At 36.7% G+C, this 13438-nt stretch overlaps 2 protein-coding genes across 2 annotated transcripts; one reads left to right on the forward strand and one right to left on the reverse strand.

Annotated features, from left to right (window-relative positions):
* On the reverse strand, positions 2197–5974 carry LOC109724363 (endoglucanase 9-like). Its single transcript, XM_020253159.1, is given in 7 exon segments — positions 2197–2900; positions 2983–3155; positions 3236–3371; positions 3986–4444; positions 4554–4870; positions 5183–5250; positions 5252–5974. Coding segments are annotated over 7 exon segments (1854 nt in total). The 5' UTR covers positions 5554–5974; the 3' UTR covers positions 2197–2501.
* On the forward strand, positions 10462–13246 carry LOC109723759 (INO80 complex subunit C). Its single transcript, XM_020252237.1, has 3 exons — positions 10462–10755; positions 12637–12704; positions 12816–13246. The coding sequence occupies exons 1-3, from the start codon at positions 10581–10583 to the stop codon at positions 12945–12947; spliced, it is 375 nt and encodes a 124-aa protein (XP_020107826.1). The 5' UTR covers positions 10462–10580; the 3' UTR covers positions 12948–13246.

Genomic DNA, 13438 nt, shown 5'->3' on the forward strand with positions numbered 1-13438 from the left:
CCTTACAAATATTTGTTTTTTTCCTTCATTATTCTGGGGTTTGAACGGAAGCGACAATTGAAGAGCAGGTGGGTGGGGTGATGCTGGGAATAGAGGAGTTGGGATTCTTCTGTATCTGTCAGTAATTTCAGTTTCATTTATGGGAGGAGTACTGAAAATCAGAATGTCTAATAGTTTGCAAAGTATATATCAATCAAAAATTTGGAAATTTTAGGTGTATTTCAAAAATGGCCTACTTAGAGTTGATGATAGGGCAACAACCAGTCCTAGCATTCATCATTACGGTGGTTTAATTATTATTTGAAAAGCTATAAAAAGGTCAGAAATTCGAACATCCATTTATATGTATATCCCACGAAACAAGTTTTTGTTGAGACTCTGGCTCTTTGTGCGACAATCAAATAGGAAATACCATGAATAAAATTTGGCATGAATTATTAGAGCCAAAGAATTATGAACCCATTGCGCCATCTCAATCATCTTATCTTGAGCAGCACATCATTATCTACAGCAACAATTTGCCGAATCATTATTAGCCTTTAATTCCCCACTAGTCACTATCAGAGGTGGATGGTAGCATTATTGTGGCTCTTCCTTTTTGAATAATTCTTCCTACAAAAATTTGCTATGGCTGCGCATAATTATGCGTACATAATAAACTCGAATTTAACTCCTATATGCTTTTAAAAGTAGCAAGTCATTAGTGTTTGTAAGTTTTTTATTCTTGGATTAAGAAATGTGTGGTTATGAGGATATGGATCTTCTAGAATTGAGTGGATGGTTGGTTAAATAGTATAATCTAACAGGTGAAAATAATCAAAAATGTAAATCTAACGGTAAAAAATTTACAAGCACCAAATGTTTAGAGCTTTTACAAGCACCATAGCCGGACTCTAATAAACTCATAGCTTATGTGAGATTTAAAGGTCGCGCAAAATTCACGCAGGAACAATATAATGATTTTTTTTCTATAATTATGTACGTGTATGATTCGAAAGGCATAGCATTTTTTTTTTTTCTTTTAAGGAGCTTATTTATAGAAGATTTACAGAGAGAAATTTGATATCCTTGGTCTAACTAGTTTTTCGTTCTTAACAATCGAACAAACTTTTCTTTTTCCCTTAAAAAATAGTAAAATTTTAAATCGGAATATTAACAAATCTATAGTTGGGAGGGCATCAAACAACCCCTTATTATAAGATTTTCTACAAATTAAGAGCTTCTCGTACGAGCTCTAATGCGTTTGTATTGTATTTATCATTGCCCATCAAAATCAACATTAAGATACCTTTACCAAAGAATCATATTAAATAGTTTTTTTTTTTTTTCACCCTGAAAGGAGGTGGGACCTTGAAGCCTTAAGATTATATGAAATATCAAAGACTCGAAGAGTACGTCAATAGTATTTAGTAGAGTGTAAAAATACGAGCCAATTGTTCAAATCTATAAAATTATAGTACTGATGTTTTAATTAAAAACTCAAATCTGTTAATTCTACAACTGTAACATTGTAAATAAATTAATTGAACTATTCTATTAGGACTAACGGCTATAAATTTGAATCTTAGAACATTCCACTATGGCCTACTACTTACACAGGAAACCATCAAAGACTATGGACTTCAAATTGTAGCCCAAACCCTACTAATTTGATCTTGGGTGTGTTCAATTGTGGCCCAATACCTTAATTTGGGTCCAATCCAGTAGGAAGTGGCTTTGCTTATAGGTTTAAGTCAACTTTAGGTGTTGTTCGATAAAGTGATGTCTGACCTGTAACCTCGACAGCTACTTCCTATAACAGATGGTGAAGGATGAAATTGGAGCTTCCCGTCGCAGACTTAAGCGGAATCGTTTGTCTTGCCTGTGCGGAGCTCGCTTTCCTTCGCAAAGTGAACAAACTTATCTCTTTACTTACTAAATTAGGACCTATTCGTCCCCAACTAAATAGGAGAGAGAGAGAGAGAGAGAGAGAGAGTTGACATTCCGCTCGTATAACTCAAAAATCTTATTTTAACTTTCCACCGCAGCAGAAACTCCAGATTTTGTTCTCGAATATGTTAGTAAAGAAAATTATAGCTGAAAGCAAAAACAGAAGTAGGCCGAAGGAAATCACGCCAATTGAAAGAATCATGTAAATGAAACAGTTGACCAAAATTGACCAACTACAATAATCATCAGCCCAAAATGAGTTTCAGAAACAATCCAAAATAACAAATCAATTGGTGTATATATATAATATATAGCTACTGAACAGACCGAGTCTCAGTTTTGGGCTACAAGCTACAACAATGTGAATGTAAATTATATGTTTCAGCTTCAAAGAGTAATAATGATACAATAAAACATACAAAAATAGTTGAATTGCCGAAATTCACATCGTCGATTGCTCGCGATCGAATTCCACGCCATTTTCATCACTGTTAGATCGGCGAAACTGAGAATGCAAGTAAATATAGTAATCTCAGCACTGCGAGGTATAAAGAAATCGGTGAGTTCGGCTTTCACGGCTTCCATGGAGCGGGGGGCGGCGGGGGAGTCGGAAACATTGGAGGGACTGCAGAAAACATGGTGTTCTTGTCCAGTCCACTTGACTCGCCGGATAGAGCCACCAATGCGGCAACCAAACCGGCATTGCCCGCAAGGGTTGGCTCGGTGTAGTTGTAGTTGGTTCGAACGTCTCGGAACCCGTCGTGCCGATCAGGTCCGGCGACCATAGCTCCAACTATCGTGTTAGGGTTCGGCTTTTTGGTGTCCCGCCACTTCCATCCTCCTTTGCAGTTGTATTTGACGCCATTCTTGGGGATCGACGCGCCTCGGTGGTGGACATGCTTAGGGTATCGGTTACCGAATCCCACCACATAGCTCATCTTTCGCGGGTTTTTCCCGAGGATGTAATCAATCTACAAAAAGAAAGAAGAGCTTACAACTAGGAAAGGCGAATGCATTACACATTTTACAGATAGTTTGTGGAAAGATATGTACCTGGGTTCTCGCAAAATCCCGAAGAACCCCAGTGGAGTAGAAATTGGGCCCACAATACCATCCAGGAGTGTCAGCGGCGTCAAGATAATCACTGTACAGAGAAGCGAGAAAAGCCGCGTTGACTACATACTGAAGAGGTTGAGGCCGTCCGTGGTTGAGTTGAATCAATCCACCTGCAATGGGTTGGACTGAGTAGCGTTCTCTGATACGAATCAGAATGTTATTTAAATTGTGCAGTAGGTTGATGTTAAACCTCGTGTTCGGTTGAAAGACGTGAAAACCGGCAAGTACGAGCACATTATAATGCCTGTTTGGTTGTGGAAAGTCCTCAGCATTTCTTCATACGGATAACCAGGACTCAAGAAGAGCCTCAATCTGCTAAGAAGAACCTGGAAGGAGACGAGTAATTGTCAAAATACGATGGAGAGACGAGGAACTTCCGCTCTCTACAAAAATTTGGGAAGTTCAGGAAATTAAAAAAGAAGATAAAGCTATAGATAAATGCAGAATTCACCAACATGAAGTTGATGCATTCTTTTATTCAGGAAAGAAAGGTCAATATGTTTTAACTTGTCGTAGCGAAGTGGGATCCTCCGAGGGTGGTTATTTATATTACCTAACATATATGGGCAATTAGACTAACAAACTATAGAAAGACTCAAAAGGCACATAGCAAGATATGTATAGGATTAGTGGATGATTTAGTGTTCACAAACAAATTACGGGTAAGAAAACTAAAATCTCTGTCGCAATCATGTCCAGAAGCATTCTCACAGATTCTTATTACTTTCACGTACTCTAAATGTTCATCTTGCACGCTAACAAACTTGGAGATAAGTTAAGGAAATTTACTGTTATAAAAAATTCAAACCACCAGGGTTCCAATCAAGGGAGTTCACATAATATACAAAGAACGCAGCGGCAATGAATCGAGATCTACTGCAATCTCCAGTGAGTGTAAAAAGAAATAATAAGTTAGGACGCAAGAATCAAAATCGCTTACTTGAGCACCCGTGAGCTTATTGTCCCAACTGAAAACCCCATAATCAGGGCCTCCCCAGAACGCCCCCGCGTGCTTTGCCAATACAGGATGAGTAGCCAACTGCAGGTACGAAGAGTTCCCCGTTGCGAGATACATCCATGCCCCGCCCCAGACAAATTCGTCCCAATAACTAGTCGAATTATAGAAGACGGAAGCATCAGTGCCCCCCGAACTGTACCTTCCCCTCTGGTCCCTCGAGAACTTGAAGAGGGTCGTGGCTCCACGAACCAGCTTCTGCGAGTAGCTCTTACTGTCCTTAAACACGATGGAAGCTGCAGCTAATGCCGCGGCCATCTCAGCCGCGAGATCTGAACAGCTGTGGCATTCAGACACCGGCCTTGGGTAGTTGATGTCCTCGGGCCTCATCCAACAGTAGTGGTCATTTGGCGTCGTCCCTCCTGACGTAGACCCTGTTCCTACCTACAAACCAGTCACGCAAAACCCAAATTGCCAGATTGAATCAAAGGTTGTATAGTTGATTTTCCAATCCTATCTCATAATCTATCGATAAAATTGCTCAACTTTTTACCTGGGCGGCGACACGGTCGATGGTGTCGGCCGACGAATTGAAGGTCTTGAGCAGGTAATCGGCGCCCCACTTGATGATCTCGCGGGCGTGGCCGAGCTCGCCCGCGGCGTCGTACTTGGCGCTGTACTCGATGACGCTCCAGCTGAGGAGGGTCATGGCGAAGGAGGCGGGGAAGTTGAACTTGATAGCGTCGCCGGCATCGTAGAACCCACCGACGAGGCTCTTTCCATAAGAAGGGTCCGAGAACCCATCCTTCATCCCGGAGTTCCCCCTCCATGATACATTGTTGTGCCGCGGAAGCCGCCCAGCTGCGGCGCAAATTTTGCAAACAAAACCCAATCAAAAAAAGTAAAAAATCCTCTCTTTTCTTTTTTCTTTTTTTATTCTCGAACTGGATTTCCCAACAACACCAATCAAAATCCAATTTTTCACCGGAGAAACCCCATCAAAATCCGATTTTTAACTCCAATTTTTTGAGCTGGGTGCTTCATTTGCCCCCAAAGAACCCCTCAAAACCCAAAATTTCGAACTGGGTCTCTCATGCATTGCATTGGAAAAGGTGAGAAAACCCAAAAAAAAAGAATAATAATAAAACAAGGTGATAAAAATGAAATCTCTTACATCGCTGGCGTTGAAGAACATGAGGGCCTTGCGGAGCGCGCGGGTGTAGTTATCGGGGCGCGGGGGGCGGTGGTGCGGGCACGGCCTTGACGATGACGGCGACGAGTCCGGCGAGGAGGGCGGCGGCGAGGGCGGCGCCGACGACCCAGAGGAAGATCCTGCGGCTGACGATGAGGCAGCCCAGGTCCACGTACTTCTTCTTCTTCTTCCCCTGCTCCCCGGGCCCCGCCAGGAGCCAGCTCTGCTGCGTCTCGTCCAGCGTCCGCGACAGCGCCGCCCTGTCCAGCTCCAGGTTCCGGCTCCGGTCGTCGTCCGTCGCCGAGTCCGCGTGCGAGATCTCCAGCGGCCCCCCCCACGGATCCCTCCCGTACATGCTCATCTCCTCCCCCACCCCTCTTTCCCCTGTTCTCCCCTGCTTCCCCTGTTTCCTCTCTCTCTCGCTCTCTCTTTAAACTCTGCGACTCCTGTATTAGAGTGTGATCGAGGAGCGGGGAAAGAAAAGGGACCGAGGTGGAGGAGACGAGTGGGAGTAAAGGAAAGGGAAAGTGAGAGATTATTATTATTATTATTATTATTATGAATAAATTAAGTTTGGTGAATGGTGAGTGGGAAGGGGGTTGTGGATTATTGCAAAAAAGTAAAACCAGAATATAAATTTGTGTAGTTTTGATGATAATAATGGTGGGTACAAATGAGATCAGTGGGATTTTGGGACCAGAAGAGTAATAATGTGCGTAGTGGGAGTGGGTGGTGTACACTCTCACACTCACTCTCTCTCTCTCTCTCTTCTCTCTCTCTCTCTCTCTCTCTTCAAGGAGGGGAATTAGGCCGCAGAGAGTATCAAGCAACAGGGGCAGTAGCGGAGATGGTAACGCTTACTTGTTACAACAAACATTATTAATTATTATTAATTATTATTATTATTATTTTTTTTTTTTTTAATTTGCCATATTATAATTTTTTTTTTATTGTTAGATGTGGGTTCCATTTCGAACCGGAACCGCCTCAAGTTTTTCACATTTTTTCTTTTTTGCTTAAACCGAATTGAAATTTTCTCTTTATTTGTTTGAATCGGGCTTTTTTTTTTTTTGTTTGAATCGAACCAATAATTATTGAGTGCGACTTTCCCGATCGGCTCAAGTCCACCATTTTTTTTCTTTCTTCATTTGAACAAAAGTGGATTTTTTTTTTTGTTTGAACCGAACAGATCATACCTATGTATTGCGCGGAACTATTCTTCCTTCATTTTCTTCGGTTGTTATTTTTTTTCATCAGCAAATAAATTTCATCTCTTATCACAGTATCTTTTATCTTTTTTTTTTTATCATTATTTTTTATTTTTTTAATTATCTATAAGTTGTATCATACCAATTATTACACCAGTGAAACATTAGACGGCGTAAAATATAAAAGGAAATGGAAAGGGGATTAGAATCTCATTGTGGGGAAGGCATTCCCTTAAATTTAATTAACAAATTAATAAATTTATTTATTTATTTAGTTAATGGAAGTGACAGCTGGAAAACAGTAGGATTGACGGGGAGCGGACGACATATGTCGTGGAACGACACCGTTCAATGTTGGGAATTTCGCAGGGGAGAGCTCCAATTAAATAATTAAATAATTAAATAATAATAGTTATTATTATTATTATTATTATTATTATTATTATTAAATTAAATGTGGTGCTTTGAAAATTTTGCATGGGACATGTGACTCGACACTGCGTGTGGGGCCCACGACGATGCTGTGGTCATAGATTGTGGGCGGGACCCACTTGTCATTCACGCCTGTCCCGGCTGTGTAACCGTTACACGGAAGATCTGCTGCGGCTCGGGGAGCTTCCGCGGCCCACCTGTAATGGGTCGGACTCGGATCCATAACGAGGACTACCCGAACCTTAAAAAAGTTTTTCTATTTATTAGGATTAATAATTTCATACAGGTCTTATAAAGAAATTAAATAGTAAATATATTTTCATAAAATTTAAGTTATTAAATTTATTTTTTAATTATTTTTTTGATTTTTAAATATATTCTTCCAAAAGTTTCTGTTCGTTGGTATATATTCCTACCGTTTAATTCACTGTTAATTTTTTAACGATGGATGCTTAAAATGACTATTTTATGCTTATAAATTTGTGCCGGTAAAAAGCTATCATTTTTTTTCCTCACTCTCCTCGTCTTCGCTGAGACACATGTGGCGTACCTCATTTTTATTGCGACCAAATGTCTCGCCTTCAACGTGCCGTCGTAGGTCTTGTTGTCGCCATGAATAAAAAACAGATAGTAAGAAATATGACGAAACTCAATGTTAGAATACAAATTATATAAATGAGAGGTAAAAAAAAATATTTTACTCTTAGCTACCCGTGGTTAGATTTTTTAACTCATTATTATCTAAATTTTATTTAACAGAAGAATAAATTTGTAGGAAATTTTTTTTGAAGGGATAAATTTGATAACTTAGGCTTCGTTTGGTTCGGATATAAATAAGAATTACCTATTTCAGGAATAGATATAAGTTCAGATATAACCCTGGAATAAACTAATTTTACATTTGAATGAAAATTGAGTTGTTTTCGAAAATAAGAAAAATAGTATTTAAATAAATGATATGGAATAAGAAGAATAGCGAGTAGTTATAAATAAAAAATAATAATATAATCTCTTATATTATATTTGAATTTAAATTTTTTTAATTTTATATTTAAAATTTTTAAATTTAAATATATAATTTTTAAAATTAAAAATTAAAAATATAAAAATGTAAATTTAAAAATAAAATAAGAGAGTAGTTAACAATCCCCACCCTTATTTAACCAAACGCCGGTCTAAATTTTATAGGAATATATTTGTTACTTGATATATTTGCAAAAAGATATATAATTATCCCTATTTATTATTTTATATTAAAAATGCTCCCAATTATTTTAGATGTTCATTTTTGTAAGTTACTACAGTTAAGATCAGTGTTAGAGAATAAAGAAACAATATATTTATGCACATTCTTTCCAACTATTCTTAAGTTTAAATACTCATCACAGCTTCATACTATTTCTCACCAAAAAAAAAAAAGAAAAATGATTGCGAGTTCACACAAAGAAGAAGAATAATAATAATTAGATAATAAAAGAGTTATTTGGACTATGTGAGGTCGGGGTCACTGTACTTTAACGAAGATAGCGATAGATCACGGTTCAATCACGGGGGGCCAAACCCGATCTAATCAACTTGGTGTGACCTGGATCCAGTTGGAATTTGCTTTTTCCTACTTCATTGCAGGATAGTTTCGGTCCCTGAATGTTTTTTTTTTTTTAATTTAAAAGAAAAACAACATACTATCGCTTTATTTATTTTTTTTTAAAAAAATTTAATTAAAATATAAATTAATTAGAATTTAAATTTAAAATTTCAAATAAACTATTTATCACTTGCACTAGAAATTGCCGGTGTTCCTGAATGTTCTTAGCGCGAACGAACACATGGCTTTCACATGGAAGCACAACATCAATGGACCCACCACGGACCTTTCAGATTCCGTCTGGAGTTGGGTTGGATCTGTATTGGATCCTAGGAAATTCTATTTCCATATCGATACGTAAAATATAAATCTTATATTTTTATTATCCAAGAGTTTACAAAAATTTAAATAAATATATAGTAAAAGAAAAAAAAAAAACTCATAAGACTAGTGAGAAGTAAGAGCACTTTGTGGTAGTATTCTTTTTGAAAAGTATTATCTGTACACTCTTATTCTTATTAGGAAGTGGATCTTACATCTATGAATTGGAATTAGGCTACTATACTATCTACAGTACCGAGCTCCGGTACTATAGTGTTTGTTTTCGATCTTAGGGCGTTCAAATCAACGATCCACACCGTTAAATATGATCTAGGGTATATGAATGTCTTAGGAATAAAATTTTAGTTTTTTTCGATATCGTTTACTTAGTAAATAAATTATATCAAAATAGACGGTAAAAATTGAATAATCTTTAAAATTTGAGTATAGGACTTTTAAATTCAAGATCAAGAATGTTAACCTTAATCTATATAGTTTAAAGTATTTTCTATCAAAATTTGAAGAAATTTAGATTCTTCTACACCGTTAAATTCCAAACTTGTCATAATAGCCATTGAAAATTGACAATTTTAAAATAGTTTGATCATAAAGTAAACTATGTCGAAAAAATATAAAATTTTATTTCTAGAAACTTNTAGTATTTTTTATCTAGTCATCGTTGTTTGTTACAAATGATGGTTCTCGTAAGATTGGGTTGAGAATATTTATTATAAATTTAGGATGTAAATATCGAAGAAACACCCGATATAATTGAGTGAATAGCATGGAACAAAAAAAATTTGATTTTAAAATTTGATTACAATAGTTAAGTATCCTCGACCCGATGATATGATAGATATCATGGCTCGAAGCCATGATATCACAACCAAAAGCTAGAATCCCAAAATTTTCAAATCGACAATCAACACCGTTGAATATAATCTAAATTACATGAAGAAATTAAATTTTAAATTTTAACCTACTAATCGAAGGTTCACAAAATTTGTAATTTAATAGTTGATGCGCATCATTGTTTTGTTCAATAGTATAAAGAAATTCAAATAAATTAAATTTTTGTTGAAAATTTTTTTAAACTATTTAAAATAAAATCTACACTCTTGATTTTAATTGAAAATCTTGTATCATTATTTATTGAAGAATATTTATTTTCGGTTGTTTATTTTTTGTGTCTATTTGATGCACAAGAAAATTATATCAAGAAAATATAAAATTTAATTTCTGGATACTTTAAGTGATTTGGATTATGCTCAATAATGTCGATCGTCAAATCAGAAGTTACATTAAATTAGTAGCACTAGAGTTTATTTGCTGTTGATAGCATTTAAATAAAATCTATCACTCTTGATTTTAATTAAAAAACTCGTATCATTATTTATTGAAGAATATTTATTTTCAGTTGTTTATTTTTTGTATCTACTTGATGCACAAAAAAATAATATTGAAAAGAATATAAAATTTAATTTTTAGGTACTTTAAGCGGTCTAGATTATGTTTAATAATGTCGGTAGTTGATTCAAAATTTTCATTATTAAAAATAAATCATTAGTAATGAAGTTCATTTGCATCGGATAGTATTTTACAGTAACTCGGAATGTATGAGTAACATTAGTTTTGAAAATTTTTCACAAACTATAATATTTTATTATTTTATGATTTTATAATTTACTATCACGAGGTTTATTGTGATTTAGGCTTAATAAAGTTTGTTTTATTTTGCGGTTATCGGCTCCACCGCCCTGTTCGTTCGTTCGTTCGTAAACCTAACCTTCTTCTCCCTTTCCTCTTCCTCTTCCCGCAAAACCCTAGTTTTGCGATCCCTCCATGGAAGCGGAGGTGGTGAGCTCGGAGATGGTGTTGCCGCCCACGCTACCCTTCAAGCGCGTGCAAATGTCGGAGAAGTACCCGAAGGGGCAATCGCGCGGTCGCCATTGGAAGCATCTCAAGCAGATCCTCCAAGCCGAGAACTACATCTCCTACTCACCCGACGAACCCAACTGTGAGATTCTCTTACTCTCCAAAATCAATTGCTTTAATCGCTTTTTATTGTTTGATTCCAGGTATTATAGTGTATCCGCTGTATCCATTGTATCCACTTTGAGATTATGATTGTAGGGTGTTATACATTAAATTTTAGGGTTCATTTAGTTGATTGATTTGAGTGTTTGAATGATATGTAATGATGAAACTCTCCAATCGAAGAAACTTGCCAATTTAACTTTTTTCTTTGTCCACCTCTTGTTTTGAAAAACAACATGTAGATTGATGAAGGATGGTGGAGACTATGAGATGTGACTACGGCCCTGGTTGGCCCCGTGTTTGAATGATATGTAATGGTGAAACTCTCCAACCGAAGAAACTTGCCAATTTAACTTTTTTCTTTGTCCACCTCTTGTTGTGAAAAACAATATGTAAATTGATGAAGGATGGTGGAGACTATGAGATGTGACTACGGCCCTGGTTGGCCCCATCGTAGGTGTAGTTCTAATTGATTAAGTGTTCTCTGTGCAGTGCTATTAGGAGAAACACTATCTTGCTATGTTCCATGCAGATTTCTTTTCTGCAGCAGAATAAGAAGCAACAAATTGGAGCTTCTACTTTTGAGGCTTCAATCTCAGTTCTGCTTTCCTCTGCACAAGGATCTCAAAAAAATTTTCTTTTTTTTTTTTCTTCCAAATACTCTATTTAAGACTGCTACTTCTGAAAGCAGAAGCAGAACTGAGGACCGAACAGGCCCTAGGGTCGGAAACACCATACGAGTTTGTTGATATGTGGAAAAAAAAAAGAGGGATAGTGATGTAGGGAAGGCTAATGGCATGCTCAGATTCTTTAGTAGTTCGAGTGCTAATCTATCCATCCAGTGTACCATATGGTCCATATCCACTATCTAACAACATTGATGATGCTAGGGTGTATTTGCCTTTAAGATATCATAAGAGGCTTCAACCCTCAATACTATAATGAACATAGTTTAGCAGGCAAAGTAATTTTGTACTATCTTTTGCTTCAGTTTTTAATATAATTATTTGGTTGGTTGGTGAAAATGCATGGCGATATGTTCATGCAGTTTGGAGTGAAAAATATGTTGTAGTATTATATGCTTTGTCAATGAATTTCCATTGGAAGGCCAATTCTACATGTTCCACATAGTTTGCTTGCTACAACCTTCTTCATTTTTGCCATGAAGGAGAATATACAACCAGCCTTCTTTTGACTTCTGTACTCTGGAAATCTTGTAGCTATCTCTTCCGCGTGGTACTTTTAATCTGTCTCTATGTGTTAAGTTATGTAGAATGTCTTGATCCGCAGAGTATTGATTTCTTCTTCTTTTTGGATGCAATTCCTGTTTTGAGTTTTAACACTGATACTTCTCATTTTACTGCTTTCTTTCAACTTTTTATGGTATTTGTACAGCCTCACTATTATCTAATATCAATTTGTGTCATTTCATTACAACACTTGAAAAATCTTGCAGCGAAATTGATAACTTTTTAAGGTGTGATCCTTTGCTTTGTATGACAGTTTAATGTCTGTACTGTAACTTTTGGGTGGATAAGTAGTTTCTGCTGTATTAGATATGTGTCATGTCTATTGCTGCATTATGTGACCTTGCTCTACTATTAATTATGGAAGATGTGTCTATATTTCCAAGTTGCTTATTGGACTTACGGGCCTATAGGATTAGTGATGAGCAGGAAGTTGAAACAGTTAGCTAAGGAAATGCCTATTTGCTTGTTTGCTCATTATTCGTTGCACTGTGTTTTCTCAATAAAAATTTTAAGGATTCACTAATTCTTTATTAAATCCTAGTGACTCAACTGCAGTTTCTTTACATTCGCCATATGAGCATGTCTGACATATTTTGTATTCTGTTCCCCAGACGTAAATATTGAGTCGCCTCCATCCATGTACCCATCCAAGAAATATTGTGACATAACGGGATTTGAGGTAAAGAGTTTTCTTCGTGCTGTTTCTTTTATGCGACATACTTTGCGAGCTATCCATTTCCTTTTGAATTATTCGACTTGCTTGGATCAAATCTTGGTTTTTCATATGCAGGCACCATATGCAGATCCAAGGACGAATCTTCGGTATGTGAGTCCGGATGTCTTCAAGCGCATTAGAATGCTTCCTAACGAGTATGTACAGAGATACCTGACGTTAAGGAATGCCGCTGTCGTGCTAAAATAGAATGTTGGTTTTCCTTGTTAGAGATCTAGCTTCGTCTGAGATACAACTTTGTGGATAATAGTGATGCGCGGGAAGAGAACAGATCATTACAAATGTCATCAGCTCTGCACAGTGAAAGTTTTCAACGGATGGATAATATACAAACACTTTAATTTGATGGATCTCATCTCTTATTGTAATCATGAATGTTTTATATAGATTTAATAATTCTGTTCCTGTGAGACAATGTTCTCAGTTCGATGTAACAACACGAACATATCTATGGTTCCCGAAACGTGTGTTATTATGCTTGTGACTTATGTAGTTTCCTTTGGAGCTAAATACCATCTAAGAAGAGCTGCAAAATTTATCAAAACAAGCATGTCACTCCCAGGATCGAGATTTGGGTTTTATCCCTTATTGATTAGTCAAAGCAGGACAAATGAGAGATTATCTTACTGGGTATTTCCTTCAAAAAAAGATAAAAATAAAAAAGGTTCTTATCTAAGACA

This window comes from Ananas comosus, linkage group 18 (genome assembly GCF_001540865.1).
Source record: "Ananas comosus cultivar F153 linkage group 18, ASM154086v1, whole genome shotgun sequence".
Classification (NCBI taxonomy): domain Eukaryota; kingdom Viridiplantae; phylum Streptophyta; class Magnoliopsida; order Poales; family Bromeliaceae; genus Ananas; species Ananas comosus.

Coding starts and splice junctions, on each gene's coding strand:
- LOC109723759 (XM_020252237.1), top strand. CDS start 10,581: ATGGAAGCGGAGGTGGTGAGCTCGGAGATGGTGTTGCCGCCCACGCTA. Junction 10,756..12,636: donor CTCACCCGACGAACCCAACT/GTGAGATTCTCT, acceptor TCTGTTCCCCAG/ACGTAAATATTGAGTCGCCT. Junction 12,705..12,815: donor GTGACATAACGGGATTTGAG/GTAAAGAGTTTT, acceptor TTTCATATGCAG/GCACCATATGCAGATCCAAG.